Below are 24364 nucleotides of genomic sequence, written 5' to 3' on the forward strand. Positions count from 1 at the left end.
ACGCGAGATGAATATGAAGGATATTTATAAGATCTGTCAAAATATGGTAAATCATATTGTAGACAAATTTACCGGAAGGGCTGGTCAGCTGATCGGATCTGCGTGGGAGTCACGTGATTAGGTTAGCTGGAGATCAGAGAGAGTTGGAATTTGGACGTAAAGAAGAGCGGATGGTTTAACAGGTTGTCCCCCCCCCCCCCCCCCCCCGCCTTTCACTGAGATGGGAGCTGACGTGTGTGAAAATAGAGAGCTAAAAGTAAACCACGCAAGCAAAGATATTCACTTTCCATTCTTCTGCGATCGACACTTGGAAGGTGAATAAAAATTATATAAAACCAATCATCGTCTTGGATTCAATGTGTTTCGCCTAAACAGGTCCCAGCCTCCCCTCCAAGAACCAGATGGATTCCAGGTGGACAAGATCAACGACACATGAAGGTATGTCCAAAATACATGTATCACACACACACACGAACAATTAAATATATGTCATAAATAGACAGCAACAACATAAGCCAGTGTTCAAACAGTATCCCCAATGATGCTGGATTAAACACAGCTGAGGGAAAAAGAGAACGAAATACGAAGGTATTATGCACAACATGAAAAGAAACTGGAATCTTAGGGAGATTTCCATCATTCCCGTAATTATAGGCGCAACTGGATTTGTGGAAAATGATTTAAATAACTATTCAGCAAATATACCATGTGAACCAAGTGCAAAAGAGATACCAGCAAATGTGCCTAAAGGACAGTTAAAATATTAAAAAGATCTCTTGGTTGGAATGTCTGAGACAGCGGGTGAATGTCGCGTATCCAGTAGGATGCCTCATCTCCAGCTAGAACAAAACAAAAAAAAAAAAAAATTGAAAGACAAAAGAGCATAAGGCAGGTTAGGTCAAAGCCAAAGCTTTTCTTTTGCATTCAAGCTGGCTAAGAAGCAGTTTTTGTGCTGAATAAAAGCATTCATGCATACGTCAACATTTGATCAAGCTTTTATATTCAGTTTTCAATAAGGGGGGGGGAGTCTTCATTGTTGTAGCTAAATTCGAAAATTGAAATATTAAATTTCAAATGAAACCAATGGTATCTACTTAATTTTCATGTCACAGTAATGAACATATCCAAAAATGATGAAAAATTATAAGGTAAAAAATTAATTATTAATGGAAACAATTTTCGAAGACAATTAGCAAAAATTAAGTTTTACTAAATTTGCCAAAGATTTTGATTTTTCAGAAAATATTTATCTCCCTTTAGTTACCATTAGAACTCTCACACCATTAACGATTACTACACTATCACCTTATATTTCTTTGATATATATATATATATATATATATATATATATATAAATCCCACAGTCAAACAACGTTGCAGCCCACAAGAGCCATGACAGTCAACGAACTGGAAGTCCAAAACTCGAGTTTTGCCCTCATTCGGGCTCATGACACATCTGAACTCAGGATTCGAAACCTGAGCCTCTTGCATGCGAGGCAAGCACTCCACCAACTGAGCAAACGTGCTGCACACAAGAAATTTTATTAACCAACACAGATCAAGCAAATCGCACTGAAATCTCACACAGTGTTTGCCTCATATGCAAGAGGCTCAGGTTTCGAATCCTGAGTTCGAATGTGTCATGAGCCCAAATGAGGGTGAAACTAGAGTTTTAGACTTCCGGTTCGTTGACTGTCATGGCTCTTATTGGCTGCGACGTTGTTTGGCTGTGAATTTATTATATATAATCTCTCACATTCTGAAAATCATATATATATATATATATATATATATATATAATAAAATAAAGTCAATTATAAAAGAGAATGGAAATTTTTTAAAGTTTTCAAAATCATAAGAATAAAAAAAAACATATATATATATATATATATATATATATATATATATAAGATGAGAAATAAAAGTTATATTAATTTATTATATCATCAGAACAATAAGAAAAAGTTAAGGGAAAAATTAAGAAAAAAAAATAAACCTCTTTAGGCCATAGCATTTCGAAGCTAAATGCTTCTCATCAAAAGAGGAGAAATGGCAGAATTATACAAAATGCAAATAAAGAAAAAAAAAAAACTGGCTTTATGACATTTAGATATTAAATGATGAATGAAGGATAATATGGTAAATAGTAATTAAAAGTCGGTACAACAAATAGAGAGGGGGAGAAAAGAGTGAGATATGATTTACCATACAATAAAAAAAAAAAGAAAAGAAAAGGGTTACGATGAAGCATACAGAGGGGCAAAGAAATAGTGTTTATTCACGGTGCAGTACACAGTACAGTGAGCGAGTGAGGAAACATTTTTTTGTTTTGTGATTTCAATGGAAAATGCACAAACGATACATAAAAACAAAAATGTCTAAAAACAGAAGCCACAAACACAAATATAATAAGAGTAAAAAAAAAAAAAAGCACAACAGCCATGGTGCAAATACATGGAGTTTTTTTCCTTTTTTTTTCTTTCTTTTTTTACACCTCTCTCCATTGAAATGGATGAATAATGAAGAATGCATTTTACTCTTTCGATGCCAACAACCAGGAGTACACACTTCACTCCTACAGTGACAACATTTAGAAATATGAAATTCTTATGGAGGGCATTTATATCTAAACTCGACTCAAACAATTAAATTCTTTGGTGGCGCTAAAACGTTTTGTTTGGCTTAACACAAAAATCTTCTCTAGAATTTCTGGAATGGTCTAAAAAAAATCCATTCAAATTCTAATTAAGGGGAGCAGAAAGTGAACATTGGGTTTATTTTCTGCATCTTCGTAGCTCTCGTTTTAGTCTTCGCATTCCATGAACAATATTTCTGACAAAGGGGTAAGAATTGCTGTTTTCTAGGTTGAAATCTATCCATCCAACACTGGTCGTTAGCTTTTGACCTGGATTAAAAAAAATTTTTTTTTTTTTTTTAGTTCTTTCCTTATATCAAGTGGCTTCATGCCTTGTCTGGAGCGATTAAAAAAAACAAAAAACTATCACCTAGAAGTTCAATCTTTGGTTAAAAGTGTTTCTTTCATTTCTCCCTCCCTTTCTTCTTCCAAATGTAGATTCATACATTCAGGTCACACGACTCCCCTTCAAAAGATAGAAACATTTCAAATCAATCCGACACGCAATCTGTGAGGAGAGCAAAATAATTTTTCTGATTATCAGGAATGAAAATCTGGACTTGTCCTTTTTTTGGAACTTTTGAGACAAAGATTGATCATTCAAATCATTCCGACCACCATTCTCATCTTAACTTTTTTTTTTTTTTTTTTTTCACGTTTCGGTCAATGTAACTTCCAACCTTCTTCATGCGCAGCTTTTCAAAAGAATCTTCAGGTTGAACTCAGGAATTTATAAATAATTTCATACTGAACCCTTTATTTTATTCCAGGGGAAGGAGGTGGGGTGTCAAATATAATTTTGATAACAAAAAGTTAGATCTCCAAATTACAGATGAAGGACTTTTTTTTTTTTTTTTTTTTAAATTTCTTCTTCCACGGCCGTTTTATCCTGTGCAAAAACAAATGTTGATTCACAAATTAAAGATCAGCTTTAAGATTCATCAGAAAATAAAGATGAAATCAACAGTTTTTATTTTTCCTTTATTAAGCCAGGATCATAAAAGCGTTAGCAATAGACAAAGGCTACCAAGCTAATTAACAAGAGTTACCTCCCTTAGTTGGTTGTCTTTCCTCCTCTTCACTGATCTTAGAAACTAGCATGAGTGGAGGAGACGGAGTGGGGTGGGGGTGGGGGGATTGCCCGGTCATAAAATACACTCAAATATATTTTAATTCATGCAGATTCCGTATTTATAATTACAAAGCCAAGTCTCTCTCTCTTTCTTTTTTTCCCCCCTTTATTAAGCCATGATTATAAAACCCGTTAGCCATAGACAGAGGCAATTATAAAAAAAAAAGCATAAAACTTAGGAACATCACGATAGTTAACCAATACAAAACTCCAAAAATGCGATGATGATACATGTTCATTCACACAGTTCCGAGGCAGCACGTTCAGGACTGCAGAACAAAATGCGAAATGAGACTACAAGTACATTTTTCAGTAAACACGAGTGTAATTATGCAGCGGGTCTAATGTAAAAGTATATCGTCGTAGGTTTGGCCTGTTCAGCTGCAGCCGAGGGTGGTATTTAAGCAAAAACCAAAAAATAATCTGTAGGCAAAAGAAGCGACTGTTACATACCGACGAATAGACAGCAGACCTAATCCAAACAGATCATATATTCCAGAGAGAACAGGGTCGCAGCAGGGAATATGTAGTATATATGACTGATTATTATGTAGTATATATGACTGATTATTATGTAGTATATATGACTGATTATTATGTAGTATATATGACTGATTATTATGTAGTATATATGACTGATTATTATGTAGTATATATGACTGATTATTATGTAGTATATATGACTGATTAATATGTAGTATATATGACTGATTATTATGTAGTATATATGACTGATTATTATGTAGTATATATGACTGATTATTATGTAGTATATATGACTGATTATTATGTAGTATATATGACTGATTATTATGTAGTATATATGGCTGATTATTATGTAGTATATATGGCTGATTATTATGTAGTATATATGGCTGATTATTATGTAGTATATATGACTGATTATTATGTAGTATATATGACTGATTATTATGTAGTATATATGACTGATTATTATGTAGTATATATGACTGATTATTATGTAGTATATATGACTGATTATTATGTAGTATATATGACTGATTATTATGTAGTATATATGACTGATTATTATGTAGTATATATGACTGATTATTATGTAGTATATATGACTGATTATTATGTAGTATATATGACTGATTATTATGTAGTATATATGACTGATTATTATGTAGTATATATGGCTGATTATTATGTAGTATATATGACTGATTATTATGTAGTATATATGACTGATTATTATGTAGTATATATGACTGATTATTATGTAGTATATATGACTGATTATTATGTAGTATATATGACTGATTATTATGTAGTATATATGACTGATTATTATGTAGTATATATGACTGATTATTATGTAGTATATATGGCTGATTATTATGTAGTATATATGGCTGATTATTATGTAGTATATATGACTGATTATTATGTAGTATATATGACTGATTATTATGTAGTATATATGACTGATTATTATGTAGTATATATGACTGATTATTATGTAGTATATATGACTGATTATTATGTAGTATATATGACTGATTATTATGTAGTATATATGACTGATTATTATGTAGTATATATGACTGATTATTATGTAGTATATATGACTGATTATTATGTAGTATATATGACTGATTATTATGTAGTATATATGACTGATTATTATGTAGTATATATGACTGATTATTATGTAGTATATATGACTGATTATTATGTAGTATATATGACTGATTATTATGTAGTATATATGACTGATTATTATGTAGTATATATGACTGATTATTATGTAGTATATATGACTGATTATTATGTAGTATATATGACTGATTATTATGTAGTATATATGACTGATTATTATGTAGTATATATGACTGATTATTATGTAGTATATATGACTGATTATTATGTAGTATATATGACTGATTATTATGTAGTATATATGACTGATTATTATGTAGTATATATGACTGATTATTATGTAGTATATATGACTGATTATTATGTAGTATATATGACTGATTATTATGTAGTATATATGACTGATTATTATGTAGTATATATGACTGATTATTATGTAGTATATATGACTGATTATTATGTAGTATATATGACTGATTATTATGTAGTATATATGACTGATTATTATGTAGTATATATGACTGATTATTATGTAGTATATATGACTGATTATTATGTAGTATATATGACTGATTATTATGTAGTATATATGACTGATTATTATTTAGTATATATGACTGATTATTATGTAGTATATATGACTGATTATTATGTAGTATATATGACTGATTATTATGTAGTATATATGACTGATTATTATGTAGTATATATGACTGATTATTATGTAGTATATATGACTGATTATTATGTAGTATATATGACTGATTATTATGTAGTATATATGACTGATTATTATGTAGTATATATGACTGATTATTATGTAGTATATATGACTGATTATTATGTAGTATATATGACTGATTATTATGTAGTATATATGACTGATTATTATGTAGTATATATGACTGATTATTATGTAGTATATATGACTGATTATTATGTAGTATATATGACTGATTATTATGTAGTATATATGACTGATTATTATTTAGTATATATGACTGATTATTATGTAGTATATATGACTGATTATTATGTAGTATATATGACTGATTATTATGTAGTATATATGACTGATTATTATGTAGTATATATGACTGATTATTATGTAGTATATATGACTGATTATTATGTAGTATATATGACTGATTATTATGTAGTATATATGACTGATTATTATGTAGTATATATGACTGATTATTATGTAGTATATATGACTGATTATTATGTAGTATATATGACTGATTATTATGTAGTATATATGACTGATTATTATGTAGTATATATGACTGATTATTATGTAGTATATATGACTGATTATTATGTAGTATATATGACTGATTATTATGTAGTATATATGACTGATTATTATGTAGTATATATGACTGATTATTATGTAGTATATATGACTGATTATTATGTAGTATATATGACTGATTATTATGTAGTATATATGACTGATTATTATGTAGTATATATGACTGATTATTATGTAGTATATATGACTGATTATTATGTAGTATATATGACTGATTATTATGTAGTATATATGACTGGATTATTATGTAGTATATATGACTGATTATTATGTAGTATATATGACTGATTATTATGTAGTATATATGACTGATTATTATGTAGTATATATGACTGATTATTATGTAGTATATATGACTGATTATTATGTAGTATATATGACTGATTATTATGTAGTATATATGACTGATTATTATGTAGTATATATGACTGATTATTATGTAGTATATATGACTGATTATTATGTAGTATATATGACTGATTATTATGTAGTATATATGACTGATTATTATATAGTATATATGACTGATTATTATGTAGTATATATGACTGATTATTATGTAGTATATATGACTGATTATTATGTAGTATATATGACTGATTATTATGTAGTATATATGACTGATTATTATTTAGTATATATCTGATGGCACGATGGTGTAGACACTAAAGAGAATCAGAGAGCACTTTGCCAACTTCGGCAAACACTAGCAACCCATATTCCAAGTGGGAATGAATGTAAAGCCTAGTCAGCAAATGCCATTTATGAGGACTTTCACTCGACAAAGCGGGGGAGGGCAGAGCGGTAGCTCTAGATATATCTAAGGCTTTTGACAGGGTATGGCATGAGGGTCTCCTCAGGAAAATTAAATCATACGGTATCACTGGTAGAATACTTAACGTAATTAAATCCTTCTTAGAGAAGAGAAAAATCCAGGTTGTCCTCGACGGTCGTACATCTAAACAGTGTGATATAAATGCGAGAGTGCCTCAGGGTCTATCCTTGGACCTCTATTGTTCCTGATATTTATTAATGATCTCTCCGACAAAACTGCCTCTGAGATAGGTATATATGCTGATGACACCACACTCTATAACAGGCATGACAGGAAAACAAATGAACACATAACTAAAGAAATGGCAAAAACACTAGAGGATAACCTCCAATCTGTAGTGGAATGGGGACAAAAATGGATGGCCACATTCAATGCTGCCAAGACCAAACTGGTTTCCTTCAATAACTACAAGAAACCTTCTCTGCCACCAATAGCAATGGCCAGTGACTCCCTGTCTGAGAATACATCTTTCAAACTGCTTGGCCAAACGTTCACAGGAAACAAGAGCTGGAACAATTATATTGAAAACATTGCCAGGGCTGCTGCAAAAAAGGTAGGCTCTCTCTACCGTGCTAGAAAATTACTGACACCTGAAAGTATCCTGTATCTCTATAAGGCCACCATTCGCCCATGTATTGAGTATTGTTGTCACATCTGGGCTGGTGCGTCTACTACTAGTCTCTCGCTCCTAAACAAGATTCAAAAAAGAGTCGCCAATCTGATAGGCCCTGAACTGGCATCTAAGCTTCAGCCTCTGTCCCATCGACGAAACGTTGCATCCTTCTGCTTGTTCTACAAGTATTTTAATGGTGAATGCTCCGACGAACTGCAGACACTTGTGCCCCCATGACGTAGACATCCTCGACAAACCCGACAGGCAGCTAAATCCCACCCCCACACAGTAGAGATCCCTAGATGTAAAAGATCTTTCTACTCCAGTAGTTTCCTCCCCAGAACCGCTTGACTTTGGAATTCCATTCCAGGTCCCTGCTTCCCTAACTGTACTGACATGCAGAAGTTCAAGTGTAACGTGAACCGACATCTTGCTGCCCAAATCCCAACATAGTGCCCCAGTAGTTGCTGCCCCTGATAGTAGCCCCCTACATCACAGTGGCAATGTGCCTTGTTTGGGGTGAAAATGTAATAAAAAAAAAAAAAAAAAAAAAAAAAAAAAGCTTAGGATATGCAACACGTAAAGCTCCCTATTAACCCTGTTCGATATATATATATATCTGTTACGTCACAGACCCATAACAGGTAAAATTCAGTTGTATGTGTCACTCTTCTAAAGGTTGAAGGTTTAATTCTCAGTGCAAGGAATACGAAACATAAATAGCGTATTATTTAAGACTTCTATCCAGTCATCCCTGACAGAATGAGAGCATGCTACCCTCCTCCTCTGTTGATTAAATAAAAGATTCTAAATTTCATGCCGATTCCAGAGTTTGACAATGGACAACTGAAGAAGGTTGGAGGTTACATCAGCTGAAATGTTGTGAAAAAAAAAAAAAAAAAAAAAATCAAAAAAAAATCAAGATGAGAACACTAGTCCGAATAATAGAAATGAAGAAATCTCTATGATCAAAGAAACAAAAGAAAAAAAAGAAAAAAAAAGAAAGAAAAAGAAAGAAAAGAAAAAATGAAAGAAAAGAAAAGAAAAAATGAAAGAAAAGAAAGAAAAGAAAAAATAAAAGAAAGAAAAGAAAAAAATGAAAGAAAAGAAAGAAAAGAAAAAATGAAAGAAAAGAAAGAAAAGAAAAAAATGAAAGAAAAGAAAAAAGAATAAAAGAAAAAGAAAAAAGAATAAAAGAAAAAGAAAAAAAGAAAAATAAGGAAAAGAAAATAAGGAAAAGAAAATAAGAAAAAGAAAAAGAAAAAAAAAAAAAAGAAAGAATCCTTTTGTGCAAATGCGGATTATTTAGCAACGTATTTTTCCAACCAACTTGACATCATAAAGAGAAGTAAACACTAACACATATTTTAATGGGAGTGTTACTTCATCAACTACGACACATCAGTCTACAATGTTATTTGGATTATTCAGACTAATGTTCTCACCTTGGTGCAAAGACCCATGGCGTAACGGATAAAGTACTCGGTAAAAATTCAGTTCTAAATGGACACTCTCTTGGAGGTTGAAGGTTTAATCATCAGTGCAAAGAATACCAAAAATACAATTGCGAATTATTTAAAACTTCTACCTGGTCATGGCTGACGGAACGAGAGCATCTTACCCTCCTGGATTAAAAGAAAAGGTTTTATTGAAATTCCATGCAGATTCCAGAGTTCAGCGCAAAGATGTCCAAGTTTGACAAGATGCAACTAAGGAAGGTGGGAGGTTACAACGGTGGAAACGTGAGAATAACACTCAAGATGAGAACAGTAGTCTGAATAATCCAAATTATCAATCCTCATCTCAAAAATTCAGAAACATAATATCAGTTATACAAATCTAATGGTTCTTGTAATTAAAATGACAGAGTTTAAAACTCCCACCATCGAGACGTAAATGATATACGATTGCCTGTGTGTAACAAGTATGCTGGGATAAAAGTAAGCAGTCGTTTGCGTCAAGCTACTTCAAACCTTTCAACCCTGTCATTTTCGATCATTTCAAGACTTTAGTTTCCCAAAAAGGTGTAACTGCGAATTATGTAAGAATAAAATACGTCCTAAGACTGAATACTGTTGGAGGTTACATCGGCTGAAACGTTGTGAGAATAACAATCGAGATAAGAACAGCAGTCTAAATAAAAATTTTTTAAAAATCATCAAAAAATTATACCAGTCTACAGGGTTGGTTATGCAAATTTAATAATCATGTAATATGATTGCCTGTGCCGTGCATAACGGCTATGCTGCGATAAAAGCAAGCAGTCAGTTGCATGGCATAATCACGTTGACACCCCAATTCTTAACAAATCACAAAAGTTAACCTGACCAGTATTAGATGGGTGACCATTTGAGAATGCTAGGTATTGTATGGACCATGTCGAGACACAAATCTCCAGGTTGGTATTTGGGGGTACATTTAAACCACTGGGAGAGAAGCACATTCAGTCCTCGTTAAGGCATGCATCTAATAAGAGAAGGAAAACTGATCTCAACTGTCTTGTGACAGCCATTGCACTGATTGAGATTAGCAGTTGCACAAAAAAATAAAAAAGTATGGTTGGTTCTACACAAAGCCTTCACCACTATAAAAAAATCGTGTAGATTTCTTAACATACTATTATAAAAAAAAAGACTTTTTTCTTCTATAAAAATAATTGTAAATATTCCTAAAAAAAAAAAACAATATAGACGAAACGAATATATCTATATTTATTTTTTTTACTTGAGAGTCATCGCTTATCAAGGCCTGAATACCACTCGAGGATAAGGGTTGATGAATGCAAGGTGGTAGTTTAGTAAATGTTAATGGTGTAAATTGAGATTATTTATGGGGACGACTCAACAAGAACTTGTTTATATTGGATTTGAATGCTACTATGTTAGCAGAACAGTGTTCCACAGATGGGCAATTCTAGGAGAGAAGCTTTGTTCATGGAATCTACATTTAGATTTAGGCACAGATAGAGAGTAGGGGAAATCGTACAAAGTGGTTGTAGCTAGTTGAGTGTTTTTTTTTTGTGAAAGTTTGACATAGGAGGGGGGAACCATAGATTGGAGTTCAGTCGAGCACTTATGAAAATAATGATAGAGTAGAGACAGGCTCGTGACGTCTTTTCTGTAAAAATTTAAAATTGCAACAATTTAATTCTTTTTAAAACAAATATTCTTTGCTGTTTTAATTTAATGTTTACTTTCGGGAGTCTTGTACTACCCGTTATTGACCTGTAATATATATTTTTTTAAGCTCTCTACATCAAGTGGCTTTCTTGGCCTTTTGGTCAAGATCAAAGTGTAGATTTGGATCACGCGCCTCAAGTTGGTCCACGAAGGGACATCTGTTCCTGATCGGGATCTGATCGTTTACTTTAAACATTTGCTTAAAGTAAAGATCAGATGCGATTGGAAGAGGTTGCCTAGAGTGGAATTTGACAAGAGGTGGGTGCACAGCACTAGTTTGTGCATCCGTCGAGGAGCCAAGTTTCAATACGTGTTCCCTCCTTAGGCATGGCATGGGCGGTGCTGGGTCCTACGGAACCCATCCCGCCTAGGTTAGCATTATAAGTTCAGTAAAGTAACTCTTGACTGGTGGTACAAATGAGATCCTGTTCCTGATTTTATTTTTTGGTATTAGAGAACCTCTGAGTCTGCCCAACCCCCCTGCTCCTCATCTTTATTTTCTGATGCCCCCGGTCATCCCCCTACTCAAAGGCCACCTTCCTACCCCCTCCATCCGTTGCTTTATTTTCTCCCACCTCCATTAAGGCGACTTCCCCAAACCCCATTAGGGATGCTCTGCTTGTTTTCGGTTCCCCGGAAAACAGTGGGGGATCTAGCCACATAGAATAGTACAGGGGGGTCTTACTAACAACACATTAGTAGTTTTTTCCTTATTTTTGAAATGAACATTTTCATTAGTTTTTTCCCACTCCACGAACATTTTATGCCAATTAATTCAAGAACTCTTTCTAATGAAATCGAACTTTATTTTCTCACACATACACACACACACACAAAAAAAAAAAAAAAAAAAAAAAAAAAAAAAAAAATGCACACACAACATACAGAAATGAATATACAAATTGTACATAGTTAAATTTTACATTGAACGCTGGGGTTATTAGTTAGATTAGGATCCACAGAGTGATTGAGGTATTTTGGTAAATGTTGCCAGTCAAGAGTAAGACTTCAAAGTCTCATCTGTTACATAGTCAAAAAGACCCTGTACCCTCCCCCTCCCAATTTCTTGTAGGGCCTTGTGCCTAATTTTGTTGAATTGAATTTTTTGTACGTTTTTTATGTTCAATTTTTTCTTTCTCAATAAAATATATAAACAAGATCAAAGTGTAGTATCTGTTCCGGCAGATACTACAAGCAAAGACCATATGTGTGGGCAACCTCACATATAAGACCTTGGTCAATGTAGGGGCAACCCTTTATACCAATTGTCACTATCCAGCTCCCCTACTCCCCGGGGAGTTGGTCCCCATTTCCCCTTCACTCCTCACTTTAAAAATCGGCCTTGTGCCTAATTTGCTCGGTGGGGGAGCAAATAAATACCATCTGTTCTTCAGATGCTGCACTTCATTTTCTTGTTCTCTTTCGGTGGAGGAAAATTCCTTCACGACTAAGACAATTTTTATTTTTGTACCTTTTCTCCACGTTAAAAAACGACCCTGGTGTCTAACTCTGTCCCGTGGGGAGGCATAGTAAATAGGTACATCAAGTGGCTTCATGACTTGTCTGGAGCGATTTCCATTAAAAGAAAAAAAATTGACAGCTGAATATTCTTTAAATTAATAATACGAATTGCCATTTTAAAAAAAAAAAATGTACTTATTTAAAATTGTACCGTTTTAGCATAAGGGATAGCATAACATTGATTTGGGAACAATTCATTTTGAAATATATTTCAAATAGGTAAAGTTGAAAATTTTTATCTTCATAAACATCAGAATACTCAAAACCTTTGCCGATCAGAAAATCTCCGTCTTTGTGTACGTGTGTAAAAAGTGAAATAGTACAAGCACAAATTACCTTAGCATATTATTATAGATTTCTCAATTTGGCTTATCGGTGCAAACTCCCAACCCCCAACATGAAAAATACTAGAAATAAACAAAAACCTTTGCAGTTTACATACCCATCAAAATTCACATAAACTGATCAAGCAGTTTTATTTTATAAAGAACAAGTGAAACATGCATGGTCCCCCGTGAGTGCACAATGAACAAGGCATAAAAAAATGACTAAGTTCAGCATTTTCTCCCCCCCCCCCAAAAAAAAATTTAGCCCAAAAAGTCCCCAGGGGACATGAAATCCTGGTGAAAATGAACAAACGGTGCAGTTTTAGGCAACGGATCCTGACAAGATTGGAATCATTTTGAAGCGTGACGTCTCGGACGACAAATATAAAAAAATTGGCCAAAAACATTAATTCCTTCATCCTATACTTGGCCGTTTTGTACAAGGAGGGGTTGATTTTTTTTTCGCCGACATTTTAGCAAGTCATCGTCATATTGGTTAATTTCAACGCTTTTGACTTCCGGTTGCGTCATGGAGACGTCGGCTAAGACGTCAGATTTTCTTTCACTTTTTTTTTTTCTGCCTTCGCCACACAGGTTCAAGTCTGGCTGCTTATTACCACCACCCCCTTTCAACACACACCTCCAAACTCCCAGGCAACGCCAGGCATCCAGGCTAGTACTAGATAAAATTCAGTCTTATGTGACACTCTTTTCGATGTGGAAGGTTTAATTCTCAGTGCAAGAAATACTAAACATACCATTATAAATTATTTAAGATTTCTATCGAGTTATGCCTAACGGAATGAGAGCATGCTACCCCTCTCCGTGGATTAAATAAAGGGTTCTGAATTTCATGCCGATTCCAGAGTTTAACAACAGACAACTGAAGAAGGTTGGAGGTTACATCGGCTGAAACGTTGTGAAAATAACACTACGGATAAGAAGAGTAATTCAAATAGTGCAAATAAAAATGAAGAAATCTCTGATAATAATAATAAAAAAAAAAAAATGCGGATTAACGTAACTTTAGCAATGTATTTTTCCAACCAACTTGATATCATGAAGAGAACTAAACACTGGTTTAAACTTTGGTTTAGTGAATTCCTTGGTACATTAAATGGCGGAGATAAGCGGTTAGTGGAGATTTAAATTCAACAGGACATTTTGTTTTGGTGATGGAGAGAAGGTAGAGACAGTTAAAGCAGTTAAATTTCCGGTAACTATAACTATGGGGGGGGGGGCATAATAGGTGTCAGAGCATAGATAAAGGCTGACGTTATCAAAAAATGATTTACCCTTATGATTACAAGGGCTAGGACAACAGCGTATTCTTTTCATTGTTTTAACTCTAGTGTGTATCCGTTGATATCTTATGTTTTTATATCGAGTGATGTGGTACTTGGTTGATTAACTGTGTTAGATATATACTCGAGAGTCAAAACAATGAAAAGAATATGCTGTGGTCATAGCCATAATTATTACTTACTTTGAATGCTTTATGAGATGGAGGGGGGGGGCGGCCGACTGTGGGCTCATACTTTTCCGAACGATTTTTTTTTTTTTTTGTTATCACTCTTTGTAAATGTGTTTTTTTTTTTTTGTCTTTTAAAGATTATCACTCAGAATGAAGACTTCTTCAAGCAAAAATAAACGTGATTTTCACACACAATGAATAGAACATATCGAAGAATAGTCGTAATTGCAAGTTTTTTTTTTTTGTTACAGGCAGTCAAGAGTCAGGCACTTACCGTTTTGTCCGTCCATTTATGCTACCAAGATTAAAAAAAAGAAAAGGAAAATAAGAAACCAGTTGTTTGTCTTGGGGAAGCGGGGGGGGGGGTATCAAGAGTTAAAAATAAGTACTGGTGCTAATGCAGTATAATCGGATTTCAAATAAACACATATCAGGTTAAAACATTACATACTTACATGTCATGTAAAAATTCCAAAAAATTCTAAAAGCGATCCAGTAGAGTAAAAATGAAATTTATCGAAGTGTAACTTTTAATGTGCGACCAATTCAGTATGACAAACTCAGGTGAAGGGGTGCTTGTGTAGTATACTTTGATTTTAAACAAACGCGTTTTAGGTAGAAACACTATTATGTACTTACATGTCATGTCAAAATTAGTAAAAAAATTTTTTAAATTACAAAAAAATGATTGAATAGAAGATTTGCTAGAACTCTTTTTCTTTTTCTTTTTTTTACAAAAAAGAACAGTTTTAGCAATCTCCATCTTTTGTTTTCAAACGACAAATTACAATTATTTGGTAAAAATCATAGACTGCAATTACCTCCTCTGGATTTTAAGTCTTAAACATTAAACTACAATAGAAAAATGCGAACATGAAAAGTAATATGGTTAAGCTTAAACATGGAAAAGTAATGGACTAGTTGTTAAAACTGGAAAAGAAAAGGACAAAACATTCTAGTAAAAAATATAAATTTATAGCTTAAAATATTGCAGCATTAAGAATTGATTATATAATGCTATGAATTAAAAAAAAAATTCTTAATGCTGCAATATTTTAAGTTATAAATTTATTATATTTTTTTACTAGAATATCTTGTCCTTTTCTTTTCCAGTTTTAACAACTAGTCTTTTACTTTTCCATGCTTAAGCTTAACCATATTACTTTTCATGCTTGCATTTTGCTATTGTAATCCATGATTTATCCAGGCTTCCAATAAATTCACTTGTTCTTTGCTTAATTTCAGTCTTATTTTTTACCCCCATAAACACATATGTAATAACAATGTATGGCACTTGTCTTATTTCAATAAAATCCCCCCAATTATCTCCTTTCATGCTTTCATTCTCTCTGTTTAACTTGACTTCTCTTTTTTAATTAGTAGCAACAGTAGTCACTGAAGCGACGTGGTTGCTATGGAAACCAGTCATAAAAAGCGTCATTCACCTCCTTACATTTTTTTTACGATTTTGAACACCAGAAAATTCATCATAACTTTCGTTTTACTGAACGAAAATTGAAATTTTTTTTTCACAATATAGCTGAGAAGGTGATCTATAAACTGTAATAATTGTTTGAAATTTCGTTGAAAAATGAGTGAGCGGTGAAGCTTTAAAGCAGTTATAAATGACTAAAACTGCCACTTAACCATATATTCAAGCATGGTAGTGTTTGAATGGTATTTAACGAAACAAAAATCATTTAAAAAAAAAAAAAAAAAAAAAATCATGTAAATTGATCAAATACTTTTATTTTTATAAAGAAAATCATTTTTAATTGATTAATGGGAATTCGTAGGCATTACAATATAAATCTAGTAAATATGAATTATTGTTGAGTTATCTCCCTTTTTTCCTTGAGCTTTATTTTCAAAATGGTGGGCAAGACAATTATTTCTCGGATACTCATAAAATTTGATTTTCTTATTTCAAAATAAAACTACTTGACTAATTTAATGATTTTTGGAATATGATATTTCTGGTTTGTCATTATACAGATTTTTTTTGTTTTTGTTTTAATATAGGGAAATTTTGGACAAGAACCAAAATTATTTTAACCATTTTATCAAAAAAATTTTTTTATTTTTTTAAGCTAGAAGCACTAGATTTCAATTAAGATCCAGTATGTAACATGGTGTGGACAGCAATATACAAATACCGAGCCGTGAGTGAAATGACGGCACGGTAAGGAAAAAGAAGACTTTAAAAAGGAGAGACAACAATTACGTGAGAGATGTCACAGCTGTAACCAGAAGTTACGCATGGCGGGCGAATGAGAAAATAAATGTTGCTGTACAACAAAAAAAGAATTGAAGCTTTGATTTCCATTCTTTGTCTACTTTGCGACTGAGGCTACAATGTGTTGGTAACATTACAAGTGTTATCATCATCAAAATCATCTGGTTCCTATCAATTATCTTAAAGTGTTCAATTTTTAGGTATGGGCAAAGTATTCAATTTTTAGGTATGGGCAAAGTGTTCAATTTTTAGGTATGGGCAAAGTGTTCAATTTTTAGGTATGGGCAAAGTGTTCAATTTTTAGGTATGGGCAAAGTGTTCAATTTTTAGGTATGGGCAAAGTGTTCAATTTTTAGGTATGGGCAAAGTGTTCAATTTTTAGGTATGGGCAAAGTGTTCAATTTTTGGGCAAAGTGTTCAATTTTTAGGTATGGGCAAAGTGTTCAATGCAAATTTAACTCAGAATGATCCCTCCTCAAGTTAATATTGCTCAAAGATCACCCAAAGTATCATCATGAAGGTGACGGTCATCAGGTGGTTAATGACACGAACTGACAACCTGGGTGTGCCTAGTTCGAATCTAGTTCATTTCACAAAACACTTTCATTACAGATGTTGGCAACCTTCACGTGGGTCTTCCTGTAAATACCTAATTCCAACTGGAAAGATATCGGTAAAACAAATGCCAACAATAATTATCTGATCCATACGAAATAAACGAATAGTGCTTAACCACAACGACAACAGGAAGATGATAGTGGTCGGGTGGTTAATGATACAGACTGACAATCTGGCATGCCAAGTTCAAATCCTGTTCGTTCAACAGAAAAAAAACTTTCACTTTGAGAGGTTGGCAACCTTCTCGTGATCCCTCCCATTTTTCTAGAAAGATTTCTAACTAGAAAGATATCAAGGAAACGAATGGCAACAATGATCATCTGATTCATACAAGATGCTCAACAGCAATCACCATTAAATTCAATTTAACATCCGTTTTACAATTAAGTTAAAATTAATACAAAAGTGATTGTACATACAAAAGAGAAAAGACACAAAGTCATTCTTTGTTAAAAAAATATTATCTAACACCTCCTACTCCTACTGTAAATTGTTTGAAGTGTCAGCCTTCATGGCAAAATTAAGATCAGTTTTCAGCAAGAACTGTCAATTAGAGGGAAAAGAAAGGCAAGGAAGAGAAATAAAATTCAGTTAAATAGCACTGAAAAAAAAAATAAAAAATAAATGTGGAGATAAGGCTCTAGCGATTTGGTAGAAATTAGGTTTTCCTTATAATCCATGGCAAAAATAAATTGATTTCAGTTTTGTTTTTTTGTCACTGACATTCATGGTTCATAATAAGAGAAAATATATTTTATATAAGTTCTCATTAGAGTGATCTCCCTTGCTTGTTATTGTAGTTTCACAGATACCTGCTCTTAGCTAAACCTCCATCTTGGTTTTCCAGTCAAAATGAAACTGAATTTTATTTTTCTTCTTTCTTTCTTTTTTCTCTTTTTGCATTTTTCTCTCTTCTTCCTATCTTGATTTTTTTATTTGCTGTCAAATCGAAATCCCCTGAACCTGACACCAAGCTACAGCTGAGAGAAGCAGTATGCCAGGAACATCAGAACATCTACAAAGAAGAACTGAACTACAGCGTTTGACAACAAACGACCAACCAACAATTTAACGGTATTGTCACACAGACTTAGTGTCGCACATGTTGTGTGCATTCTGAGCATCTGGTTACATTTTGAAGGGTTCATCGTTAGACGAAGATAAGAGTGTAGCCATGGGGACTTAGGGTTAGCCCGTGTTTAGGGAGTCAAAACCAAATGATTTCTACTAAAAAAGTATTGAAAATCTTGTTGAACATTAGGAACGACTTGTTAATCATTTTTTTGTTCTTTTTACCTTTTTTGTATTTTGAAAGTTTAGTTTTTCAGACGTCAACAAATCAGACTTTTCAAGCGACAAACGTTTTTGGTCGAATGATGACCTCTTGTCACAGGCGTTAAAGTCTGCACTTTTTTGAATACCTCAGAGGTAAATCTAATGGTTTAGTCATAGTTCCAGCATCCAGTGAATGCCTGAATACATTTAAAAAGGGGTCTGAGACGAGATGACGTTAGATTTGTGATCCCGCATTTGGGGATCGCATTTAATTTGAAATCCGCTGTGACTGTGCATGGTAGATAAGGGTTACATGTTATGTGAGGAGAGTGAGGAAACAAAAGTCAACGAGCCACCTTTATGAATTCTTTTCAATCTTAAGTTTCAACCACATCAAAAGGTAGAGGGAAAGGAACAGGAAGTCATTCTTTGACGAAACAATAGTCATCTAACTCCCTTACCTTCATCATGAATTATTCAAAACCTCCCCCCCTCCCAGCAATATTAATATTTTCAGTTTTCAGAAAGAATGGTCATAAGAGGGGAAAAGAAAGCAAGATGGGGCTAGGAAGGGAGAAAAAGAGAAAGATAAAACACGAGGAAAAAAAAAAAAATCCAGCCAAATGATAACACAAAAATAAATAAATAAAATAAGGCTCTAATGATTTAGCAAAAATCAAACTTCTTTCTTTTTTTTTCTAACCAGCAAAAGAAAAAAAAATCATCCACGGACAAGGTGGTGTCCAAAACCCCAAAGATATCTGTCAAGCAAAAAATCTACCTTATTGTCACCTCAGACTCCAAATGGCGTCTAAATTTGAATAATCACATTACCTGAAGTGTTCTAGATTAGCACACCACTGCTTCCCTACAGCAGGCACATGCCAACTGTGGCCATTTATTTCTAGGTCTCTCCACACCGTTACCGCAAATAAATAAATATACTTGTTTATCTGTACAGAAGCGTTTTCATCCAATTTAATTCTCCATATTTGTAGGTGAATTTTCTATAGGTTTCTATGTAAACAAAATCTAATGTACAATGTATTGGGAGCCAGAAAAGTGCAAAGGCATTTAAAAAAAAAATAAAATAAAAAGAAACACATGCACAGCCGAATGACTAAAAGAGTAAAGCGTTGTTGTTTTTTTTTTTCTTACCAAGGTCCTTCAGTGGCCAAAGCAGCCGTCACTAGTTCACTACCATTGTTGACTCGGATTTCGCCTTTAAAAAAAAAAAAAAAAAAAAATTCCATTATTCACTTATAAATATAAGCAGTATTCTGTTTATACATCTGTATTTTGAATTTTTCTAAGGGTTGGTAGTTTTTGTTTTACAGCATATCAACCCTTTTCAGGTCATTTAATGCTGAATCCAGTGATTTTGAAGAAAAATTTTTTTTAATAAAATACATTCGTTTTTTTTTTCCCCAAGTCGGTTTCTATTTAACCCATAGTTGGGACCCTAACAGTAATAATCACTCCGGGTCAGAGTGGACCTGGGAGCAATGGCAATTAAGGGATGGCTCCACACCCCCCAAAGCCCACAATCTGGGCCTCACCATCGGATATAGTTTAAGGTCATATCCAGGACCAATTTCTTAGGTCTTCTACATGAAGACTTCCAATGTCAAATGGTGCCAATTGTTATAAAGAACAGATACCTTCATCTTAACCAAAAGACCAAGGAGTTTAGTTTTTAAATATATAGTTTTACTTTTAATTTATTAATACCAATAATATTGTGAGGTTAGGATTCACACTCGATAATATTAAAAAAGAAAATACGTTTTACTATCTAGACCCGAAAAGTAGAGTTCACTTTTAATATAAGTGTTATTTTCGGTTCATATGATTGCCCCCAGGTATGTTTATGCCAGAAGATACCTCCACTGAGTGAAGAGGAGATATACCTCGAAAATTTGAGAACTTAATGCCACAATATCATCCTGACGTGGCAGACTATGTTGGTGAATAAATATTTTATAATTGAAAATTATTGAAATCTTTAAATATTTTCATTATTCCTTTTTACCCACGTTGTTCTGAACCCAACAGACTACATTGTCGTAGCCTTCAAATACAACTCTTTTCACACTACGCCACAATGCTTTAAGCAAACTATAACATTCTCTTACTATTATGTTATATACATTCATAATTGGTATTAACAAATGCTATTTATTTATTTATTTTTTTACTCATGTTCACCCCAAACAAGACATCTTGGACTACTAGTTAGGACCACACCTAGAAATGATTAACAAGATGTTGGTTTACATTACATTTAAGCTTCTGTATATCAGTACAGTCAGGGAAGCAGGTAGCAGGAAAGGAATTTCAAAGCCTAGCTGTTCGAAGGAAGAAACTATCAGAGTAGAAGGGGTGTGATTTTGTTGCTAAGCAGGTTTGTCAGGCATATGTATGTCAAGAGGACGCAAGTGCAAGGAGTCTATCAGAGCACATTCCATTTAAATACTTGTAAAACAGGTACAAGGATACAACATTGCGATGATGGGACAGGAGTTGGAGCCTAATGACAGTGTGGGGCCTATTAGATTGGAAACACCTTTTTGGATTCTATCCAAGAGAGAGAGAGAGAGAGAAAGAGAGAGAGACTAGTGGTAGATGCACCAGCTCAGACGTGGCAATAATACTCCATGCTTGGGGGAATGGTGGCCTTGTAGAGGTACAGGATGCTCTCAGGTGCGAGTAGTCTTCTAGCATGATAGAGGCAAACCCCCACCTTTTCAGCATTTTATATATACACAATTCCTTCCTTTATTTTTATAATTAAAATTATTAATAAACGATAGCATTTTAAAAATATTTTAAGCATTGCATTTTCAAAGGAGATAATTATATAAAAATTTTTGGCATCAAATGCATTGATGTTGTGGAGAACAGATAGTACACTTCGAAAAATTATTTATTTATGAAAAATACAAAAATAAATTAGGCACTAGGCCATTCAAAAATGTTGGGGAGGGTGAGGGGTGGGGGTCTATGGCCATCCTTGTCACTGTACCTTATATATGTCTATCATTTTCATAACTAGAATTCTCAATCACCATAATACCACATTCACTTCAGGGGTTTGTCCTACTTAAGATTCCCAAATCGATTTTTTTTTTTTTTTTATTAAATAAATATGAAAATAAATAAATAAATCGCTTGTATTAAAATAATTTCATTGGCATAAGGTGTGTGTAGGGGGGGGGGATAAAAAATACAAAAAGATTTTAGTAAGGCCCTCCCAACCCTGTCTAAATGATATACTGCCCACTATTTTCCGGCTTGATCGGAACCGAAAACAAACAAGTCGATCTCTAAGTGGGGTTGAAATCTAGATGGGAAAAGAAAAAATAGAGTTAGGGAGTATGTGATGTTCTTCCAAGATGAATGCAATTTGATCTTAGTTTAAAAAGAAAAAGTCCTACCTCCAGAGTATTTAGCCTTTGGTGTACTGATGCCGGACGATGGGCTCGGTTTACAGTTGGAGAATAACTGGACCAGGTGGTCGTGGTCGACTCCAAGACCCACAACGGCCATACGATCCACAGTATAAAAGTTACTGACAAATTCGTGCAACTTGAAAAGAAAAAGTTTAAAACCAGATTAAAAAATGGAAACAGACATAATTTTTTTTTAATCTTTACAAACAAGTCACTATTCATCAAGAGCAGAAGGCTCTTGAGGATAAGGATTAATAAAATGGATAAATTATCAGTCGAATGATGATGAATAGTATGAGAGGATTTTAAATGAATAAAATAATTGGTACTAGTACATCCTTTGAACCAAACATAACTCAGCGTTCACTCGGCTTTCCCCAGAGCATATGTCAACAGCCTGATTATGCCGAGTGTTGCCGATGTAATCATAACAATGCTACGTAAAAGAAAATAGCAAAATGTCAAATATAGAAACATGAAAAGAAAGAAAAACCTGCCATAATTTTTTTTATTTTTATTAACAAATAATAAAAAAAATAAATTCTTTATTACCAAGTGATTTTTCAATGAATTTTTGACATGCATTTTTTTTTTTTGTCAAAGAAATAATTTTAAGCAAATGTTTTCAAGAAAAGGTTCAAAAGGAACAAGTTGTTTTTCAACAAGTTTATTTGTTTTAAAATGCGATGATTTCATTTTATTTTAGAGGGAAAATTGGAAAAGAACTTTCTTTTGTTTTCAAGTATTTTTTTTTTTGTTTATAAAGAAAAATTGGAACAAACTTTCTTTTTTGTTTTAAAGTCACACATGCTTTTTAGGAAAGTATTCAGATTAGGGTTAAGGTCTTCCCTTTTCACATATTTTTTCAAGTAATTCACACATTTTTAGCCATAGCCGTCGCAAATACTCCCTCTTTTTGCTAGACTGCACTTGTGGCCGTACGTTGCACATTGTATTGTTTTTGCCAGTAGTTTCCGCTGTTGACAAAAGTCAATTATGGCGTCCAATGTCTGTAGCTGTTGGCCCAAGGCAGTCAAATTCATGCTTTGCTCTTTTCTTTTCTTCTTTTTTTTTCTCTTCTTCTTTTTTTTCTCTTCTTCTTCCAATATTTATCCAGTTTCTCGTCTGCTGCTCAGGAGTAGCACTTGCACACACATCGAGTTGAAACTAAGCATGCTGCGTTGTGATTGGCTGATCACCATGTTAAATCAGACAGCAGCTAAACCCGAGCAGTTGACGTCATGTTCCGGGGAAAGACGAACGCCAAATTACATCTGGTTCAAATATAATGCACTAGTACCAAATAATCAAAACATATCATTTAGTAAAAATTCCAGAATATTACTGAGGAGGAGGTCAAGACAATTTTGCAAAACGATTTGGTTTGATTATTTTTTTTTACCAACCACTTTTTGGGTTATTTAATGCCAAACTTTATGCTTCAGGTTTTTCATATACTCAATTATTTATTCACTAGCGAGGGGTACCCGGCATTGCCCGGGTGTTTGGAGGTGCGTGTGTAAACTCTGGGGGTGGGGGTCAAAAAACAAAAAAAGTAAGTATGAGGATCGAACCTGAACCCGTGAGGCAAAGTTGTAAATTAAAGTGTGAAAAAAAAAAAAAAAAAATGTGCGACGTTAACCATTGCCCCACCGCGAGATGCTAACGGAAATACGTTTGAATTTATTTAATTACTTGGATTTGGCAGGTGCCCGTTTTAATGAGGTCAAGTTTGACTGCGGGCGGGAACGCTTCCCAAGATGTTATAGGAAAAAGACTAACCCACATGCGGCGAGCGACAAATGTTGAATATTTATCTTCCCAAAATCGAGCAAATTAAATAGACAGGCGAGCTTCGTTGTTAACTGTGAGATATTACGATTTATATGTGATATAAAAAGTTTTAAAAAGTTGTGAAGCGACCGACCGCTTCTCTGAAAAAAGTCTTTTGTAGACATACAGAAAAAGCGAACACACATACATACATACATTTTCACTTTTATATTTATAGATGGTATATTTATATCATTATAAGTTGATTTTTTCTTTTTATGTAATAATGCCGAGGTCCACAAAAATACAGCATACGCTTGTAATGCTAATATTTATTTATTTTTATTTGCA

The 24364-nt window shown here is 33.4% G+C and overlaps 1 protein-coding gene across 2 annotated transcripts in view; it reads right to left on the minus strand.

The window, feature by feature from the left end:
- Window positions 1–24364, minus strand: part of LOC145266561 (cytochrome b-c1 complex subunit 2, mitochondrial-like) — a 58851-nt gene that overhangs the window by 14580 nt on the left and 19907 nt on the right. The window contains exons 8-10 of one of the 2 annotated variants that reach the window (XM_080122378.1): window positions 22226–22376; window positions 19947–20010; window positions 14934–14954 (exon numbers count right to left, since the gene is read on the minus strand). In XM_080122378.1, coding sequence (XP_079978504.1) covers window positions 14934–14954; window positions 19947–20010; window positions 22226–22376 — 236 coding nt within the window. The remainder of the gene's footprint in view (window positions 1–14933; window positions 14955–19946; window positions 20011–22225; window positions 22377–24364) is intronic. The other variant, XM_080122379.1, reaches the window with a different exon arrangement.

Source organism: Euprymna scolopes, chromosome 41 (assembly GCF_053919585.1).
Source record: "Euprymna scolopes isolate OS-2025 chromosome 41, ASM5391958v1, whole genome shotgun sequence".
Taxonomy (NCBI): Eukaryota; Metazoa; Mollusca; class Cephalopoda; order Sepiida; family Sepiolidae; genus Euprymna; species Euprymna scolopes.